The 19,668-nt window shown below is 47.3% G+C and overlaps 1 protein-coding gene across 1 annotated transcript in view; it reads left to right on the top strand.

The window, feature by feature from the left end:
- The first annotated feature begins 13,545 nt into the window (after positions 1–13,545).
- The window catches only part of LOC100221863 (neuronal acetylcholine receptor subunit alpha-7-like), a 59,282-nt gene continuing 53,159 nt past the window's right edge, over positions 13,546–19,668 (top strand). The window contains exon 1 of the mRNA XM_002187662.6: positions 13,546–14,047. Coding sequence (XP_002187698.3) covers positions 13,969–14,047 — 79 coding nt within the window. The 5' untranslated portion in view covers positions 13,546–13,968. The remainder of the gene's footprint in view (positions 14,048–19,668) is intronic.

The raw sequence follows: 19,668 nt of genomic DNA, 5'->3' as shown, positions 1-19,668 counted from the left end.
TTAACCTCTTCTCGCTATCGTCTTTTAAAAAGTATTTTATGGATGCAAGAGTGTGTTGGATCTGCTGTGCAGCACAAAGCAAAGGCCCCTGTGTTTGCTAGATGTGCTTACACTGACAATGTGTAACTGACAATATAATCTCAGATTAATCTCAGATTCTTAAAATGACCATGTGAAATTTGCTGTAGGTTAAACTATGGTTAGCTCTATTTTGAAGGATAGGTTAAGGAAGTAAGGAAATACTGCTAGCAACTGTCTCCAAAACCTGCTGTTGCCCTGGTGAGAGAGTCTGCCTTGCACCAGCTGATACACTATTATCTTCATCCACGCACATAAAAGAGATGATAAAAAGGGGAGACTATTCTGTCTGCTAAAGCATAAGACATAGAGGTGTGTGAGGCTCTTTTTGGATCCCTAATGAGCAGTTCTCCCTCACTCTATGGTTTGCCATAGCCTGACAGTGTGCCACAAAGGTGTCTGTGGCACTGCTGAGGAGAGAGGCCAGACAGCTCACACAGGTACCTGCTTTGCAGCATCAGCTCCTCCTGCTGGCTCAGCTAGCTTCACATTTTGTATTTATAACAAAAGAGGCTTGAGTGTCCATGCTAGTCTGTAATTCCCGCCACAGCTGAGAGACTTTCTGCTGTGTACTCTTCTCTTCAAGACTGTGTAACTGATCTGTCTCACAGCTCACTTATAGATGGGCCTTTCCTTGGAAAACCTATGGAAAATGTGAAGCTGAAATCTTAGCAGAACAGAGGGATTTTGATGTTAAGGCATGGGCCAGGTATGCTGGGGACCCATGTCCTTTCCCTGCCAAAGGAGTGGCCTTCCATGACCCCAGCAGAGACCTTTACAATTAGGTCTGTAGGTGTCACTGGAAAACTGCAGAAAGCCTCCTGCAAAGGTGAACCATCCTGGCTGTGGTTGGGCCTCACTAGAGCCCTTCTGTTTTTGTGAAGTCAAAGGAGAGGCGATGGGACAGTCATGTCACTGTTCCCATCATAGCAGTGGATCAGAGAGAAGCCCTCCAAAACAGGCAGGGATACACAATCTTGCTGTGGCTGCAGTCTGAGGTCTGCAGTGCAGCCTCTCCCTACAGCAGCTCTGTCTGGGCGGCGACAGCAGACACCACCAGGATAGATAGGACAGATCTCAGACTGCAGGATGAGACATGTTTCTCCTGGGGCATGGACAGGCAGCAGACCTGCATGCAGAATATGTGCTCCAGTGGTGCATGCCCTCCAGCAGGTGGCTGAGCTGCAGAAGGCAGTGAGAAGGCTGCATCATAACATCAGGGAGACTAAGAAGGTGTTAGATAGCTAGTCCCAAGCTCAGCCTGCAGTGCTCCATAAGCCAATGACCAAACAGCCAGAAAAACTCCCTCACTAGCACATACGGAAGGGGGGAGATAATAATGCAGAGGAATGGAAGCTTGCAATGGCAAGGACCACAGGGGGAAGAGACTTCCCTGAAGCCTGAAGTGCCCTTGCATAACCACTTTGTTTCCTTGTGGACTGAAGAGGAAAGGACCTGTCACATCACAAGGGGCACTGGGGCTGAGTAAGGCGGGCCCGTCTGCTCCCTGCACAACAACCAGTAAGGCAGCCCCCTCTGGTCCCGCATCACAGCCAGCACAACTAAGAAAAGGCAACGGGTGATAGCAGTAGGTGATTTATGAGAGGTTCAGAGGTACTGAGAGATCTCACACACACTCTAGAGAGGTGGTGCTTACTGGGGAGTCATAGCAGGGATGTCACTGATAGGCTGCTGAGCCTTGTACAGTCTACTGACTATTACACACTGCTGTTTCATTAATTCCCCCCTCAAAGGGAAGGTGTTTGAAAGGGCCATTTAGGTCGGGTAGATCAAGAAATGGTTACAGGCTGGTACCACAGTCAGGGGTTTGGCTTCTTGGGCCACATGAATCACCTTGACAAACTGGGTGTGCTGAGGGCTCATGGGGTCCATCTGTCAGAGAAGGGGAAGATCACCTTCAGCCATAGGCTTGCCAGGCTGGTGAAGAGAGATTTAAATTCAATGTGTCAGGAGACGGGAACCTCAGTCCCTCTTGGTCCTTCCAGTCTGATGGCAAGTCAGCAAGAGAGGGCCAGAGCTTGGAGTGGGTCAGGAGGAGAGCACATGAAAAATCATGAAGGAATTCCTGACACTCCAGCCAGTAATCAGCTTCATCAGGGACTGAACTTAAATGCCTTTGTGCCAACACACACATCACAGGGAATGAACAAGAGGAGTTAGAGCAGTTAGAGATGGGCTAACAGGCACCACAGAGATACGGTGGAACGGCTCCTATGGTCCAGTGTTGAAATGAGAGGTTACAGACACTCTTGAAAAACCAGGCAGGAGAGATGAGGAAAGAGTGTTGCTCTCTGTGCCAAAAAAGGAGAGACGAGGAAAGAGTGTTGCTCTCTGTGCCAAGAACATGGATGAGGAGTCAACTGAGAGCCCATGGATCTGGATTAAAGGCAGGGCAGGGACAGGTGACATTATAGCAGGAGCCCACTCAGGCTGCCTGAGCAGGAACATTGAACAGATGAGTCCCTCTACAGACAGATAGGAGCAGCCTCACGTTCACAAGCCAGGTCCACAGTGGGGACTTGAACCACCCTGACAGCAGTTCAAGGGAGAATACAGCGGGACATAAGCAATCTGGGAGGTTTCTGGAAGACAGTGATAATTTCCTTCTCCCAGTGATAGAGAAGAAGGAGATATGCTATGCAGGATCTTGTCCTCACCAAGAAGGAGAGGCTGGTGGGGAATGTAAAGCCCAGGGACAGTCTGGGATGCAGTAATCACGAAATGGTGGAGTTTGAGATCTTCAGGGCAGTGACAAAGGCACACAGCAAGCTCACTAACCTAGACTTCAGGACAGCTGATCTTGGCTTCTTCAGGGGTGTTTAGGGATAAAGTCCTGGAGAGAAGAGAAGCCCAGGAAAGCTGGTTGATACTCAAGGATCACCACCTTCAAGCTCGGCAGCAATGCACCCCAGCAAGGAGGAAGTCAGACAAAAAACACCAGGAGGCTTACACAGGTGCCAGGAACCCCTGGACAAACTCAAACACAACAAAGAAACACACAGAGGATGGAGGCAAGCACAGGTAACCTGGGAGAAGTGCAGAGAGAATGTCCAAACTGCCAGGGATCAATTAAGGAAAGCTAGTTTTTGGCCTGGTTTCTAGTAGCAGGGGAGACCACAGAGGTGGCTTCTGTGAAAAACTGCTGGAAACTTCCACCATGTCCAGCAGAGCCAATCCCTGATGGCTCTGAAGATGGACATGCTGCTGGCCAAGGCTGAGCCAGCTAGAGATGATGGTAATGCTTCTGTGACAACATCTTTAAGAAGCCATTAAAACAAAAGTAGGGGCACAGCTTTAATTCCAGCCAGAGAAGAGGAGGAGGTGAGAACACGAGAGGCACCAAGGTCAGTGAAGAAGGAGGGGGAGGAGCTGCTCCAGGCATGGAGCTGAGATTCCCTTGCAGGCTGTAGTGAGACGATGGAGAAGCAGCTCTGCCCCTGCAGCCCACGGGGGTCCAGGGGAGATCCACCCGCAGCCCGTGGGGGAGATGCCGGTGCTGGAGCGGGTGGATGCCTGGAGGAGCTGTGATCCAGTGGGAGACCTGATGGACAGAGGGGGCCGTGCTGCCAGGCTGGAGCAGCCTGTCCTTGGAGGGCTGCACCTGTGGAAGCGTGACCCACGCCACAGCAGTTTTGGGAGGACTGTGTGCCCCTGGGAGGGACTTGCATTGCAGCTGCTTTGGGAGGACTGCTGCTCCTGAGATTTGGAGCCACGCTGGAGAAGTTCACAGAGAACTGTGTCCCGTGGGAAGGGACCCCACGGTCTCACAGGGGAAGGGCTCCTCTCCCTGAGCAGCGGAGGAAAACCTTGGGTGATGAACTGACCAAAAACCCATGCCCTGTGTTCCTGTGCCTTCAGGGGGCAGGAGGGAGTGGCTGGGAGAAGAAAAGGTGTTTTTAAGGGCTTATATCACTTCTTATTATCCTCTGATTTTTTTTAGTAATAAATTCACTTTGTACTTCTAAGCCAAGCCTATTGTGCTCTTGAAGTGTTTTCTCCTGGTCCTTAGCTCATGAACTCATTTCTGTCCTCTGGCCAGCTGTAGCAGAGGAGGGTGAGGGAGCAGCTTCCATGGGTGCCTGGCACTTGGCCAGTGTCAAACAAGGACAAGTCCTCATAGACACAAATTTGGCCAGGGACAACAAGGGCAACAAGAAACTATTCTATAGGTATACTGCATAGATACTGTAGATAGGCTGTCTCAGTCACTGTCAAGTAACAAGTGTTTTGGCAATGGCAAAGGCATGGTGACAGAACTACTGCTGGGGATGGTCCTGAAGTGAGAAGGAAGCTGGACTGAAAATGTCCTTCCAGCAGCACAGCTGTAAGTCCACATTCAGATGAAGAAAACAAGTGGATGGTGTGTATCTCAAATCCCCTCTAGTAACTCAAGCACCATGGGAGTGAGACTTACAGGATCACTGTTTACAGTTTCCAAATGATGTCAAGCGCTTCAAACAGATGATGTGGTTCCATTGGAGATATTCCCAGGCTAGCCCTCTCCTGGAGCACTCCCTATCCATCCTGAGGTCAGTCTGGGTAGCACTATGAGCACAGCTGGGCTGCTCTCTGCGGTTAATGCTGTTAAAAGGCATCAAGGATCAAGATAAAGAAATGCGAGGAGTCCCTTGCATGAGTTCCCAAGATGTTTACTCTCCAGAGGAGTCAGAGGCAAAGAATCAAGAACAACAAAGTACAATAACTTATAAAGGGGGGAGGTAACCAGGGGAGGGTATGGACTTCAACCAATTGCAGGGAGCCAGGGGAGGAGTACAAGGTGAGGAATACAATGTCTAGATGAATAGGGAGTAACAGGAGAGGAGAACAGTTTGAATTCACCAGTGAGGTCTCAGGGGATATACAAATGACATGGAAAGTTCTGGGAACAAAGGTGGGGCAACAATAGACAAGGGAGGAGGGCAGGGTTACCATGATGGGCATGGAAAGACCTGGAAAAAAAGGGCAGGTTTTTGGGAAGATGGATAAGGGAGGTGGAAGGATATGACTCAGGGACAAACCTTCTACATAGGAGTAACAGAACAAACCATTATAAACTTGTAACAGAACACATTGCCACAACATGCCACGTGTTCTGTGGAGGATATCTAGTTGCATGAGTTCCACCATCAGGTTTGAAACTGCAGAATATCTTTAGGTAGGTCAGGGTTGGGCACTTTCGGGTCCAGTTGCATTCTGCAAGAGTCCTCTTGTCTTACACCCTCCATTGCACCCTGCCTTTTAGAGATCTCTAACACAATCAGGGAGTTGTGTAACCTAAGCAAAAGCTTTAGTTACCCATGAATTATAAAGATACTGATCGGGACATAAGAACTATCATATTTTCTTAAATGTTTGTGTAAGTAAACTCAACTACTGTTCTCCAGACAGTGTCCAAGAACTTTGTAATACTCTGATGGCACAGCTAGACACACTTTATGGCAAAGTATGTGAACCATGTAATCAGCAAAGGGGCAAAGGAGGATTCAGATTCAGAATAAAGGTTTTCAAGTAGCTAAAGGTTGCTACTAAATGAGCACAAGAGACTGGAAATAAGAAACATTCTAAATACACAGCAGCAAAAGCAAGCCAATATAAACAGTATGAGGAACAGGTGAGACATCCATCACATCTTGGGTAAGAGACAGCATAAAAGAAGCCAGGCACAATGGAGGAAAATCAGCAGACATAAGACAAGCTTACTTTAACCTCTCTCCTCAAGGTGCTTTTGTGCCTTAACACCATTCCCTCCATGACTTGCAGCCACTCAGGACCACAGGCAGCAATGCTAAGGGGGTGGCATCTGCTACATGGTACTCACAGCTTACTGAGCACTGAGCTACATACTCACAGGGTGGGAAATGAAGATATGATGAACAGCATGCAAGAATGAATCATTAGCAAGAACTGTGTTGTTACATAATAGATCTGCAAGTCCCCACCTGATAGATAAATACACATATGTTCAGATATCAGTCCTAATTTGGGTTGCTGTGTTTCTCCAAGCCTTCCTCCACAGGTCTCCATGCCACTTCCCTTTGCAGGCTCCTGCAGGTCAGATTCTCAGAAAAGTTTGAGAAACCTGACAGCCTTCATTGAGCCTTGTTTGGCACTGAGGAAACACAGAGGGAAAGAAACTATAAGAGATGCTGCTGTACCTATCATGCAACTTCTTCTTAACCCACTTTTTCCTTGCCAAGCAAGTTGTGAGTGAAAATGGGGAGGTCCCACTCAGGGGCTGCTGTTTCTGGAAGCATGCAGTATGCAAAGGGGAGACATGGAGGGGCTGAGGAAGCATTGATGGGCAGTGTCAGCACGGAGAAGACAAAAGCACTCAGGCTTTTTAGGTCAGCTGGAGTATTGACAGAGGCAGGCTTCATTCTACCAGTGTCATCTGGGATGAGTGGGCTGTCCACCCTGCAACAGGGCAGAGTCTTCAGCTGGGCAGAGGGGCTCTGCTTGCCAAAGACATCTTCATCCCTGAGGTGCTCACTCCACATGGATTCAGGAGCTTGCAAGTGTCTTGAAGGTGTCCTCAGCTTCCTGACTAGTCCCACCAGCAAGGCTGCAAGGGAGCTGGGGAGTCAGCTTGAAGCTGTACCTCTGCTTACAGTCACCACCACTTCCCTGGGTTCCCCCATGCTGTCACAATGGTCAAAACTCCTGTGGCTAAAGCAGCAGCCCCTCCATATGGATGAGCAGCGCTTGTACGCACACTGCTTTGTCTCTTGCCTCCCTTCCTTGTCCAGCAGTCTTCACTCCCATTCTTGCCCCCAGTGAGGGAAGATAGCACTTCCTACCTGTTCTGACTTGGTACTTACTGTTTGCACCAGGAACACAGATTGTCCATGTCCAGCACAATCCTGTTGATCCTCCAGATGTGGCAGGAATGGGGGATGATGATGCAGCTCAGGGAGTTCACGGCCTGGCCTCCCCCCAGATGAGTGCTCCTCCCCTGCTTGGAGGAGAAAGAAAAGAACATGGAACTGAGAAAGTTACACATCCAAAACTCAAAAAGCTGAAGTATCCCTTGCCTAAGTCTATCACTTTGTCACTCCACAGTAATTTCAAGATCTTTTTGTAGTTGCCTTTGGGCTAGAGAGAACTTCCCAAAGGCTTAAGGCAACAGCATTGCTACCAGAGCCAGAAAGGAATGACATGCAAAGCTGTTGTTGTTTAGCAGTATTGCTCTCAGTGCTTGGCCCCAGAGACAGGGGATTTTTTTTCTGACTGGGGCACTCAAGAGTCACTCTCACAGGAACAGAGGTGATCTGATAAGGAAAATTCCTTCATGAAGGACCTGGGCATTTATTCTATCCCTCCTAGGGTCTTTTTCTATCATTAGACCCACTGCAGCACTGATTTCCCTGGTGACCAGTGACAGGATCTGAGGGAATAGAGTGAACTTGTGTCAGGGGATGTTTAGGTTGGGTATCAGGAGATGGTTCTTCACCCAGAGGGTGGCTGGGCACTGAACAGGCTTTCCAGGGGAGCAGTCACAGCACCAAGTCTGACAGAGTTCGAGCAGCATTCGAACAACGCTCTCAGGCACCTGGTGTGATTCTCCGGGATGGTGCTGTGCAGGGCCAGGAGCTCGGCTGGATGATCCTCGTGGGTCCCTTCTAACTCGGAACATTTTGTGTTTCTGTGATTACGCGAGGCCGATTCTTGGGGACCTCAAGCAGAGCTCTGGGTGTTTGAGGTGTGGGGCTGGTTCGGACTTTCCTGAGGGCCCGTTTGTGTGTACCCAACCATAACCAAGAACCCCGAGGATGTGTGGGGAGCCAAACTGAGCGCACGTGTGGCGATGGGCTGGCTCAATTAGGATTAGGATCTCAATTAGCAGAATTAGGATCACCCCAACAGCTTAACCAGCCAAGTATTCCTATCCTGCAGGGAAATGCTTGGGGGAACCTCTCTGCCGCTGCCCCGGCTCCTGCCAGCAGAGGACATCCCGCCGCCGTCCCTCAGCGCCTCAGCAGCGCCGTCTCCTCGCGGAGCCGCCTGAGGCGGCCGCGCTCCCCGCCTGAGGCCCAGCTCGGGCTGCCGGCGGACACCGGGGAGAGGCAGCGGTGCGGACGATCCGAGGGCCAGCGGTGCGGATGATCCGAGGGCCAGCGGTGCGGATGATCCGAGGGCCAGCGGTGCGGATGATCCGAGGGCCAGCGGTGCGGATCACCCCGGGAACAGCTTGGGAAGGCGGAGGCCCCGCCGCAGCGGGCAGCGCGGAGGGGAGAGGGCGGCCATGGAGCCGCGGCTCCGCGGCCGCGCACGGAGCTCTCCTGAGGGCGGCTCTGAGGGGACGGCGGCCGTGGGCCGGGCACGGGGAGAGGCGGGGATGGTGCAGGTACGCTGCCCCGCAAGGAGAGGGAGAGAGGGAGAAGCGTTGGGAGCGAGGAGTGTCCGAGAGTGGAAGAGAGGAAAAGGGATGGTGAGACAAGAAGTGGGGATAGAGAGACTGAAACAGGGACAAGGAAGGGAGGAGGGAGAGAAGGAGGAGGGGGAGAGGGTAATAAGGAAAGAAGTCTGGGGGCAGGGAAATTAAGGGCTCAGAAAATACACAAAAAGGATACAGAAACGAGCCTGGCAGTAGGAGGAAGAGAAATTGGGAAAGAGAGGGGCAGAGTGGAAAAACAGAGAAGAGGGATGGAGAGCATGAAGGAAGCACAATGGGAAAGCAGGAGGTGGACACTGATACGGAGAAAGAAATGTAGAGATGGGAAATAGGACAGATAAGAAGATCTGCAGGCCTCAAGGATGCACTTGAGCACGGACCCCATCTTGGCTGAGTCCCTGTCTGCAGGGCCAGAGGCTGGCATTGCTCCCTCACCAGCCCCAGTGCTGCAGACACAGCACCAAGGAGGGAAATCACCCTCTCCGCTGAGCTCTGGTGTGATGCCCTACACCTCCATTCTTCTCCTCCTCTTGTGTGGGGAAAGTACAGAGCAGGGGCTGAAGAATCAGAGCCTGAGCCCTCGGGGATGCGAGGCTACTGCAGGCCTGTCTGACAGGGCTGGAACTTCTTGCACCTTGCGTTTCTTGTGCAGCTCTTTCCATGTGTCATTGGAGCATGCAGAGCTCAAGTCTCAGCTCCATTGTTACCTCAACCCACCCATCTGCTGCCTGCAAGAGTGGGGAGCTGTGAGATCCCTAGTTCATGCAGACCCTCCTGACACCCTGTGCCTCCCCTCCATAGCTCACTTCCTTGGCTTCCTCATCCCAGCATCCAGCAGAATTAGGATCACCCCAACTCAGCTCCCTGCTTAACCAGCCAAGTATTCATATCCTGCAGTACTTTCCTATCCTCCAGCATCCCCAGCCTCACCAGCAAGGTCACTTGGCCTGTGCATGTGTGGCCTGGTGTCATCCACCTTCCTTGGAGAAGAGCTGAACCCACTGAGTGGTCTCTGCAGCTTGATATGCATGGTGAAACCCTAGTCATGTAGCTTCTGAACAATGCACTATATCCACTCCAGCACTTGACACCTTTGTTAGACTTCCCCAAATCACTCATAACTCATCCAAACCATTCCTGGGACAAGGCACTTCCCAACACTTCCTGCATTACAAGGGCTCTCTTCATCCTCCTTTCTCCGTCCTCTTGCTCAGCTGTTAAAAGTGTGAGTGTGGCCAGTTGTCCTTTATCTCTGTTTGCTGAGAGGTGCTGTGGAAGTTTGGTTTGGAAGCCAAGTCAGTGCTAGGAGGGCTGACTGGGTGACCTCAGCAGCAAGCATGGTGAAAGGTGGCAGAAGAGCTGTCTCACCTGCAGACAAACCCATTCACAGAGGAAGGTTGCCCAGCTGAGTTGTACCATTGTGACCCAGAGGAGACAGCCTCAAGAAGAAGAGAAACAAGTCACATAACTTCACAAGATCAGAACACAGTCTGAACCACTAGGCAGAGCTATAACATGGACCTTGTCTATAAGCCCCAGTCTGCAGCAGTCCATCCCAGGTTTCACAGGGAAATGGCAGTGAGAGAAAATGTCTGCCTCCCAGCTCTTTGCTGGAAAATCCTGATTTTGGTATTCATGCCATCTGCTTCTGTAGGAGACAGGGACTCCTACAAATGGAGCAATGAAAGCATCCAGAGCTGAGGAGCAGACGTGCATCCTTACTATAGGATCTCAGCCAGAAGGGCCTGGTTTTATCTTCTCTGGGAAAGCCTTTTGCAGTGGCAGCACGGTTCAGGTGAACATGGGAGAGGAGGAGCACAACAGACTTGCACTATAATCTCGTTCTGGCTGTATCCTTCCTTAAAAACAGCCTGTGAGAGAAACACACCTCCAGGCCCATGCACTGATGACAAAGTGAGAAGCAATCCCAACAAAGAACCTGGTTGCAGCTCAGTAGAGCAATAAGTTATGTTTTCTAGACTCCATGGTGTATATTTGGTTGTCAGAAATGCTCGTTTTTACCAGATGACATGGTTAAATGACTGTCTGTGGAACAAAGCAACCCAGGCATTTTGGAGAATTCACTTGTATCCTGATTTTGAAATGTGGTTAAGAAATGTGAGGAGTGCAGAAAAGGAGCTGGATTGCAAAGCCTCTGGATTCTGCCTGTCTGCATTTGCAGCACCAAGTCTCCTACTTGCAGAGAGCCATGATATAGGTAGATTTTCCATCCTTGTGAGATCAGTGACCTTCAGCCTGTGCTCCTGTGAGTCATTTGCAGAATAGATCTCTGTTGAGGCAGCTGGGGCACTCAGGAGTTACCATTGCAGCAGCAGAAATTATCTGGGAGGTGAAAACCCCATCTGGGGAGCAGGGAAGGTTTCCTTCCTGAGGGACATGGGTATTACTTCCATCCATCCTTAGACATGACGACAATTGTGGCCTCACTTTTCTAGCACAACAATTGCTGCTGCAGTGTCACTGAAAGGCAGTGAAGTGGTTTGTCATGCCCAGCTGTCTTCAGACCCCAGAGCACATGGCAAGCATGGCCATGGAGCTGGACAACTGCTGTCCCATCTGCCTGGACAGCTGGGACGAGGCCAGCTATGCACTGCCATGGCTGCTCTGCTTGTGCCGTGGGCTGGAAGCAAGCCTGAGTGCCCCTTCTGAGAGAGGAGGGTGGCCTCCATCCTGGTCTTGGTGTGGGGGGATGACATCTTTGAGGAGCATGTCATTCCACCCCACGGAGCACCTTCGGGCATGTTCCACCTGAGAGGAGGAGCTGCTGGGTACCCTGCTGCTCCCAGTCTGCACACTGTGGCCATCAGTGGGAGGACAGCCACATGAAGTGGCTGAAGGTGAGTATAGCAACTGGAGCTGCAATATGTGTGAAGTTGTACTTACTGATGAAAGCTTTCATTTTTAAATTTAAGAAAAACCCAAATTTAAACCAAAAATAATGGACAAAACTGCTCCATGTTGTTCTGCTGTGGGGATGTGAGGGGAATAGAGAAGAAAAAAAGGAGAACTTTTGGTGCAGATGTCCCCCAGTCAGCACAATTGGCTACACAAACAGGCATCTCTGCTATTGGACAATATTTTTCTTGATCCAGAGATGGGGAAACTGAGAGGTGTTTTAAAAACTTTTATTCAATTTTTAGCCTCGTGAAAAGGGTGAGACAATACAGATGTTATAATTCATGCCATCACAATCAGAAGCTGATTATTTCCTAATTACAATATACTATAAGCATGTCTTGGCCTATCAGCTTTTTGCAATACCATGCTGTAGATTCCTAAAAGCCAATAATCTGAAACTACCTCTCATGGGTTTTACTACAGTGCATCTTTCATACTTCTATTTCTCCAAAGTACCTAGTCTTATTTGCAAGGCCATCCTTTGAAACATTTTTTTAGCTCCATTTTTCTCTCAACAATATCTTTCCATTCTGTGGCATTTCTAAGTCAGCATTTCTTGTCTTAAAGTTAGCATATGGATGCATACTGTGTGGCCTTTCTGTCAGGCCCTGAGAACTCTCTACAGATCCATTTCCCACACTCTGCAATGGACTCTGCTCAAGTGATCTTCCCTGCAGGGAGCTGTGATCATGTATCAAACTCACAGAAAGTCTGATGTATGATCTCCTGAGCACTTAGCTGCCCCCAATCTCCATTGCCCTGCAGCACTATCAGACCTGAGAGCTGGACCTCCTTCTGCCCCTAGCTCCCACAGCAATGCAGTAGCCCTGCCATCAGCCATGTGGCCACTGCCCTGGGGTCAGTGAGCATCTCTGAGAGTGGGAGGACAGCCCCTCTATGGTCCCTGGCTCTGATGCCACCCAAGGGGTTCTCCCAGGCCAGCTTTCATGCAGTCCCAGCAGCAAGTCCCATTCTGTCTGTCCCCATTCCTACCCATGGGGAGCAAGAAGGGGCCTGGGAGAACCCAGAGGAGGCTGTGCCTGGGTGTTCCACTTACAGCTGGTCAGTGAAAGCTCACCTGGAGCACCCCAGCAAGCCTGCAAAGGGAGGGCCAGCAGCTCTGAGGACCCTTCCTTGACCCCCAGAAAGAGAGTCCACCATCCAGTGACAGGATGAGAGGGCATTAGGATACAGCTAAATCAGTCCAGGCTGCAGCTGGGGTATACACCAGCCCCTTGTGCTCTCAGCCTTCCAAATCTATTTAACATTTATTAAAAGAAAATGAAAGCATGAAAACTGCAGATGTCTGAGTGATACTACCTAATGCTGGTGGTGTTGCTCTCCCCACTTGCATTGTTTTCCTCCCCTTTCCTGCTTCTTTGACTACTGATTTCTCACGTGTTTCCTGAGCCTTATAAGTTTGCATTTCTGCAGTTGATCCCAGGGCAGATGTTTCCAGCCAGGAGGTCTCCACGGTCAGCCCGTGCTCCACCACTTAACCTCACAAGTCCTCCTCCTCAGTGCACCCTGTGCCCCACATCCCAGGGGCTCCCACCAGCTTGCACTGCCCGTGCAGCCTCGCTACAGCAGCGCCCAAATCCCTCCTCCTGCCCAGAGTCATGACTTACTGCTGCTCTCTGCATCAGTCCAGGGCTGTACCCTGTCAAGGCAGGAGCCCCAAGAAATTCAGCAAGGGGAAGTGCAAAGTCCTGTCCCTGCTTGCTGTGAAAGAGAAGTGGATGAGTGTTCAGAACCAATGAGAAAAGAAAGGCCCAAATGATGACTATAATTCATTCAAGACTTTGCCTCACCTTGCCTTTCTTTTGCTGGTGAATAAAACTGTGGAGAGGAAAGGGAGCCAAGGTGTGTGTGAAATCCCACAGTGGACAGCTGGGGAAGAGGGCACTCGGAGCAGCTCCCTTCATCTGGTGGAAGTGTTTACAGGAAGGGGTGCACCAAAAACGGACAGGAGATTGGCTATTTTCATATTTTCAAACTTTTGCCCTATTGAATCTTCCATGCTGGGAGAAAAGGCAGGTGTATGTGACAGGTGCTTGCTGCAAGTTGCTCTGGCAGCTGGGAGAGAGCAGAGGGGGACGCACACTAATCAATTTCACCAGGAAACAGCTCTAGAGGCACTCGAGTGCAAGCAGTGGAAACACTGCAGCCGCGCTGTCTCGAGTTAGGTACAATATGTGGAGATGTGGAGAGCGTCTCCGAGGCAGCACACTCCCCCTTCTTGCAGCACACAGACAGCTGTGTGCGAGGATCACTCGCATTTGCTCCTGACCAGGGAAAGGCTCAGTGTGCCGAGCAATGTGAGTCCAGAGGAATGTAACCTGTTCCTTTGTGTTTGGATTTACTGACCAAGCACTGAGCTGACTTGGCTCCTGGGGACTGGAGAAGCACATGAGCAAATGCACTTTTCTCCCCTGGTGGGAAGCTGGTTTGATGCCTTATTACCGTAATTGCCAAATCCATCAGTCATTGCCGGCTGTCTTCAAGACTTCATCCTCTTTCACCCTCTGCTTAGAAAGGAGAGACAGCTTATTTTGACAATGCTCACAGAAAAGTGCTTGGCATTTGTTTATTCTGCACTGTGTCTCTGGTCATCCTTGTTCCTCTCACTCTTTGAAGGTAAGCACATCTGTGTTTGTCCAGGGCTTTCCTTATTTTTGTTGTGGTTTGAGTTTTTTGTTGCTATTGTTTTGATTTGGTTTTTTTTTGTTTGGGTTTTTTTTCTTTTTAAATTACTTTTTATCTTCTAAATGCTAGTTACATCCAACCCCAACTTTTATTTTTGGGAAGTCTTGTATCTGCTTGTATTTTGAACTTCATTAGAGTCCCATGCTGGTTTAACTAACTTTTGTAATCAGTTTGGGTAAGTTTGTGGATCTTACAGTGCTGGGCACATTTTTTTAAGAAGGAAGAAGCATGTGTGCTTGTTTTTGTGTGGTTTTTTTTATTATTTTTTATTAAAGGTGAGTAATTTTAACTTCCATAAATTAATTGAAATGTTTGTGTTTCAAAATAAATATGTTCTTCCTTTCCTTAAAAATGTAATCTTCCCATGGTTTTTGACAACAGGAGATTATAACTTCGGGTTGGGCAGAATGATTTGAGCATCCTGTAGGTGTGTGAGTGCAATGGAGCTCTACAGAGAAATACAAGCAGAAGCATAACTGTTTATTTTCTCTGCATCATGTAGAAAGATTAAATCTCTATTTACTAATTCTGGTTTGTTTTTATTAAGCATACTCTTAGACTAGAGTAAGACAGAGATGATATATATATATAGCTGAAAAAAATAGGAAGAATAATGGGCTTCTGTAGTCTAAGGTGTCAGCTCTGACTAAGCTATCTTCAGAAGTTTCAGCATGGTGGTAACAAAAATAGGGGCTGTGTGATTATTTCAAAATATTCAGGTTAGCAAGGATGACAATAAAGTGTTTTTAAGTAAGAATGTTGAAATAGCCACAGTCATGAAAGATAGTCAGTATTCTACACAAAATGTGCTTTTATGCCTCCCTTTCAGCTGAAACTTAAATACCTGCAGCAATCAAAAATTCTAAAACTGAGTATTCTAGGTGTGAAGGACCATGTCTTGTTTCTCACAATTTATATATATATAAAACACAGGATTGTCTTTTTAGAGCAGAGAAAGTTGTCCACCTATTTCAGAAGTGCAAGGGCACTGGAAACTTGCATAAATATGGTGCTATACTGGATAATTCATGCCACAGATAATTCCTCATTAATTCATTTGAAGCTGTAAAACATCTGGGCATTTAATTTTTACAGATTCACATTTCATCTGCCTAATGTAGTAATGGTGCTGAAGAAAAATGTTTCCCCAGCTTGCTAAATTAAGAACCTTGCTATCTTCAAGACATTTTTGTGCTACTGTAGGAGCTGAACTAACAGGCATATAGCATCTAGTTATGAGATAAGTCATTTTGTGGACATTCCCATTTTGAGAAGTTGTGTGTCATGTAAATCCTGCCTTTTAAATAATAAGAAATCACTAATTCATCAGGGGATGCCTAGTTTCTTTCAGCATCACATGAAGACAAACTGCTTTTAAAAATAATTCAGAGAATTTTTTGTTAGGTGATTTTACCAACAGCTTACAAGTATGCACTTTTACAGAAAAATGCTAAAGCAGAATAAAATTAATTCTGATGAAGTTGGTCTGTAACTGACTTCTGCTTTACAGATTTTTTTAACTTACAAAAAAAGGGAAAAAAACCCAGAAAGACCTGGGAATTGAACAGCTGGGGCAGAAGAGATATAAGTCAAGATGATATTATATTAGCATGTTATCAGTAGTAGAGTTCTTTAACAGTAAATCCAGATGAACTCCCCCCTGGGTTCCTTAGTTTCCCCACATGGAAGTCATGGCAAATTCAAATCATAGTTAATGTCACTCTCACATAGCACTGAGTTGTTTCAACATTGTTCATAGCAATTTAACAAGTACTGGAAACTCCTGTAGGGCTGTTTGACAGGAGAGTTGTCACAAGAACTGGATAAAAACCAAACACAAAGAACACATGAAGAACTCAAGTTTTTTCCAGTTCTTTCCTCAACTGTGTGCTTCAACCTGACTTTATTCACAATAATGCTAGGAGCCCCAGTAGTCATGTCATTTAAGCTAGATCATTGCAGCCCTCCTTCTCAAAAGGCTGATGATCCCTTTTTTTGAGACATGAGTCTAAGGAAAAATCAGGAAACTGGTTTTCAACCTTCCCATATCCCAGGTGAATACTCTCAGGGTCAGATATCCCTTCCAGGCCAGCAGCAATCCTTGAAGGAGTGTCCAGAATGTAGAAGGACACTGTGAGTCTCAGCAGTCACCTAATAATCTTGGATGGAGGGACTTGAAAAACCTGGTCCAGGGATTGATTGGAAAGGAGAGACCAGACCCATTCCTGCTCCTTTTTTGGAGTGTGGTGCAGTCTGAGAGATAGGATGCAGAGAACTGTGCAAGGACATTCTGAGAAACATGTCACAGTGACCACAAAGATGCATAGCCTCTCTGAGGAGTTACCTTCATCTCAGGGCACGGGCACATACAGGGCTTGAACAGCCACGGAAGTAAACATGCACTTGGCTAGTCTCCAGTCAAACCATGTATTCTTATTACTGTGCCTTTATATCCTTTTTTATTTCTTGAGTGAGACGATTAGAGTGCCCACATGCCACACAGAGCAGAGTCAGACCTCTTGGTTTCTTTGCTCTATACAGACTGCCATCAGGGTCATATCTGGCCAAGGAGCTTTGAAAAGCCCAACAAAGGCAAAGGCAAGCTGAGGACAGCAACCTTTCTCTGCAGTCTGGTGGGAACGTAAGTGCTCAGCTGTATAGGATGAATCCTATGGCAGGGGATGCTGCAAGTGAGCTAACAGCTCAGCGATGTAAATGATCAAGTAATTCAGCCTGACTTGGTGTAGCCAGCTGCTGCAAAGCAGCTTTTCTTTGGCTGACTGACTTGCAGTGGTACACCCCATTTCATGCTTTTTCACACCTTTGCTTATTTCAATGGGGTCTAAGTGGTCACATCAGAACAGAACTGATGACCTCTTGGAGCAAATCCTCACAAATTTCTTGGTTCACTTCCATGCAAGCAGGTGCTGTTTCTGCAACAGCAGAAGCATTGGCTCAGAAGATAGCCTCAGAAGGCCAGATTCCACTGCCAAGCTACAATTTCTCTAATGTGAGCTAATTAGACAGAGGTGACGTGAGTTTAGAGATCTATGTAGTAGGAAGAATGAATAATGTTACTTAAATACCTATATATGGAATCTAAACTTCAGGCCTCAGCTGTTTAAGTCTGATAGAACTGCAATGATGTGTTTTAATCAAACTTATTTACTCCAAAGAGACACAGTTGAACAGATAAAAGGATTCCTGTGGCTTAAGAGAGTACATTGTAATATCATTGATAATTTAGGTGGTTGGTGAAGTAGCTGTAGTTTTACATCTCATAACTGTTATCAGAGTAGAACCAGGTGTGAAAGTTAAATAATTTAGAATCTTTCATACCCTTAATTAGAGGTCTGAAGGTTGTATTCACCTTGGCTCTCCACATTCTCTATATTGATGCAGTTCATATCATCATACTGTTTCAAAGATAACAGTGCAGCTGATACACATTTGAAATAGAAAAGATATGAGCTAGGCCTTAGCTTGTACTGGTAGCTCTTTTCTTCCATATTGATGGCATAAGGAGATGCCACATGTGCAACTTGCAGACATGGGAAATTGCTGTCAGATCCCTGCTATTACTTTAATATCTAGTAGCACAGACAGCAGGGCTGATCATTCTGAATGCTGAGAGCGTGCTAAGGCATCATATATGCATGGAGCCGAGGGAATAAATGTACTTGTCCATGGCACCTGCACATATGCTCTGTGATCAGGAGCACTAATGCCATTTACATGTGTCAATACATTTAAGACAGACAAGCAGGGTCCTAAGCAAACACCTATTTCCTCTGCATTAGTCTGCTACAGTAACTTGCTGTCCCTGCTTGCTTCTTGAGGTTGACTTTATAGTTCAATGAACCAGACCTTGTGTTCAGTCAGTAATCTTCTATGTGCATTCACTGGCACAGCTCTAAGGCTGATCTGTATTATCATAGGCACAGCTGCGACAGTGGAGCTGGCCCAAGCTTCTCAGAAGTTGCCAGGCTCCAGGAAAGTTGGAGGTATTTCTATGCACATTTGCTGGTAGTTATCTGAGCTAAAGCTTGTGTTAATTCTTCTCAAATATCACTGGAAAAAGTGGGCAAGTCCAGAAAAAGCAACTGAGTCATGACATCACCAGTGCCTATTGTTACGTGCACCTATTGGTGTAGCAGTCTTGCATGTTGGGAGGGGTCCAGAAGCAGATGCAATGCATGAGAAAGTAGCATCCATCTGATCTTTGGGATAATGCCAGATGGCACCTTGGATCCCTTCAGCCTTGCTTCAGCTTGTAGAGTTTTCTGATGGTCTCAGAGCAGAAGTTGTTGTTCCAGGCAGAGGATTCATCTCTTAAAGGCAGCTTCAGAATTCTTTTTTCCCTCTGGTTTATTTTCCTAAGGCATATGGAAAAGAACTTGAGTTAGTAATGGTGATATCATATACAATTTCATTTGTATGTGACAAGCAAGGAGGGAGATATAGTCTCTTCAGATCTAGAGTGTGATTAAAGTAGATTAAAACCCTTTGCATCAGTCCTGACATGGTTGTTTGAAGATGTCTACTGCCTAGAGATCCTACATAAAATAATTAAGAAAGAGATCAAACCTGACTGAGACAGGTAGGGCTAGTACTGGCAATCAGTATCAGCCCAGGAAATGAGAGACAGGAGTTTATTGCTGTTTTAGAACACAGTCCTGAGACAATATGGCTTGAAGAAAGATTTTTGGTTAGCAAATACTTTCTTCATTGGGCAAAACAGCTGATGAGAAGGCTGAAACCAGAACCAGATGGAGTGTTTGGAAGTAAGAATCTCCCCACCCAGGGCTTGCAATTAAGTCAGTAAATTGCAATGGCAGGGGAACCTGTAGTCAGCATGAGTACTTAGGCATGTAAACAGTGTGGTGCAGGTGTCTCCGTCTTGCCTTGCTATCAATTGGCTTTGCTCAGTTAGAAAATCTGTGGTTAATAGAGCACTGAAACAAATGCCTGCAAACCTTATCACCATTCAGAAATGGATATTTTCAACACTTTCACATTCCATAGGGTTGAAGAGAAAACCACAGACCTCATTTCCATTCTTAATGCAATGTAGATTTGGGCAGAAAAAATACTTAGAAGAAACAGCAGGCTTGAGCAGGTCTTGTTTCTTACTGAGAGCTCAAAGAGGTGAAGGCAGTTGGCAGACTGGACTAAGACAGTACACTGTGTTCCCTGGAGCTCAGCTGTGGTTACATAGAAAAACATCACTGGTCACTTAGATCTTCACCACACCAAGGGAGAAAATTAAGTTGTAAATTGGAAAAGGTCTGTGGCAGCTGAGGTGAGAGAGAGTCTGATCTATACAGGTTCATATAGTGATAGAATAATTTGGCTGGAAGGGACCTCCAGAGGTTGTCCAGTCCAACCCTTCTTTTTTATTGGGTTGCTATCTGAGGAGTCAAGCTGCAAACATTTTCCAAGGATAATGGTGTTCCTTATGCATAGTACCCTTGAGAAAAAAAAGGCTCTCTTAGTACTGTGGGAATGCCCCACCATGCACCTTTATCTTAATGGTCCTGTCCCTGTGCATC

This window comes from Taeniopygia guttata, chromosome Z, assembly GCF_048771995.1.
Source record: "Taeniopygia guttata chromosome Z, bTaeGut7.mat, whole genome shotgun sequence".
Lineage (NCBI taxonomy): Eukaryota > Metazoa > Chordata > Aves > Passeriformes > Estrildidae > Taeniopygia > Taeniopygia guttata.
The sequence above is the reverse complement of the archived record's forward strand: the minus strand, read 5'-3'. Positions and strand labels throughout refer to the sequence as shown.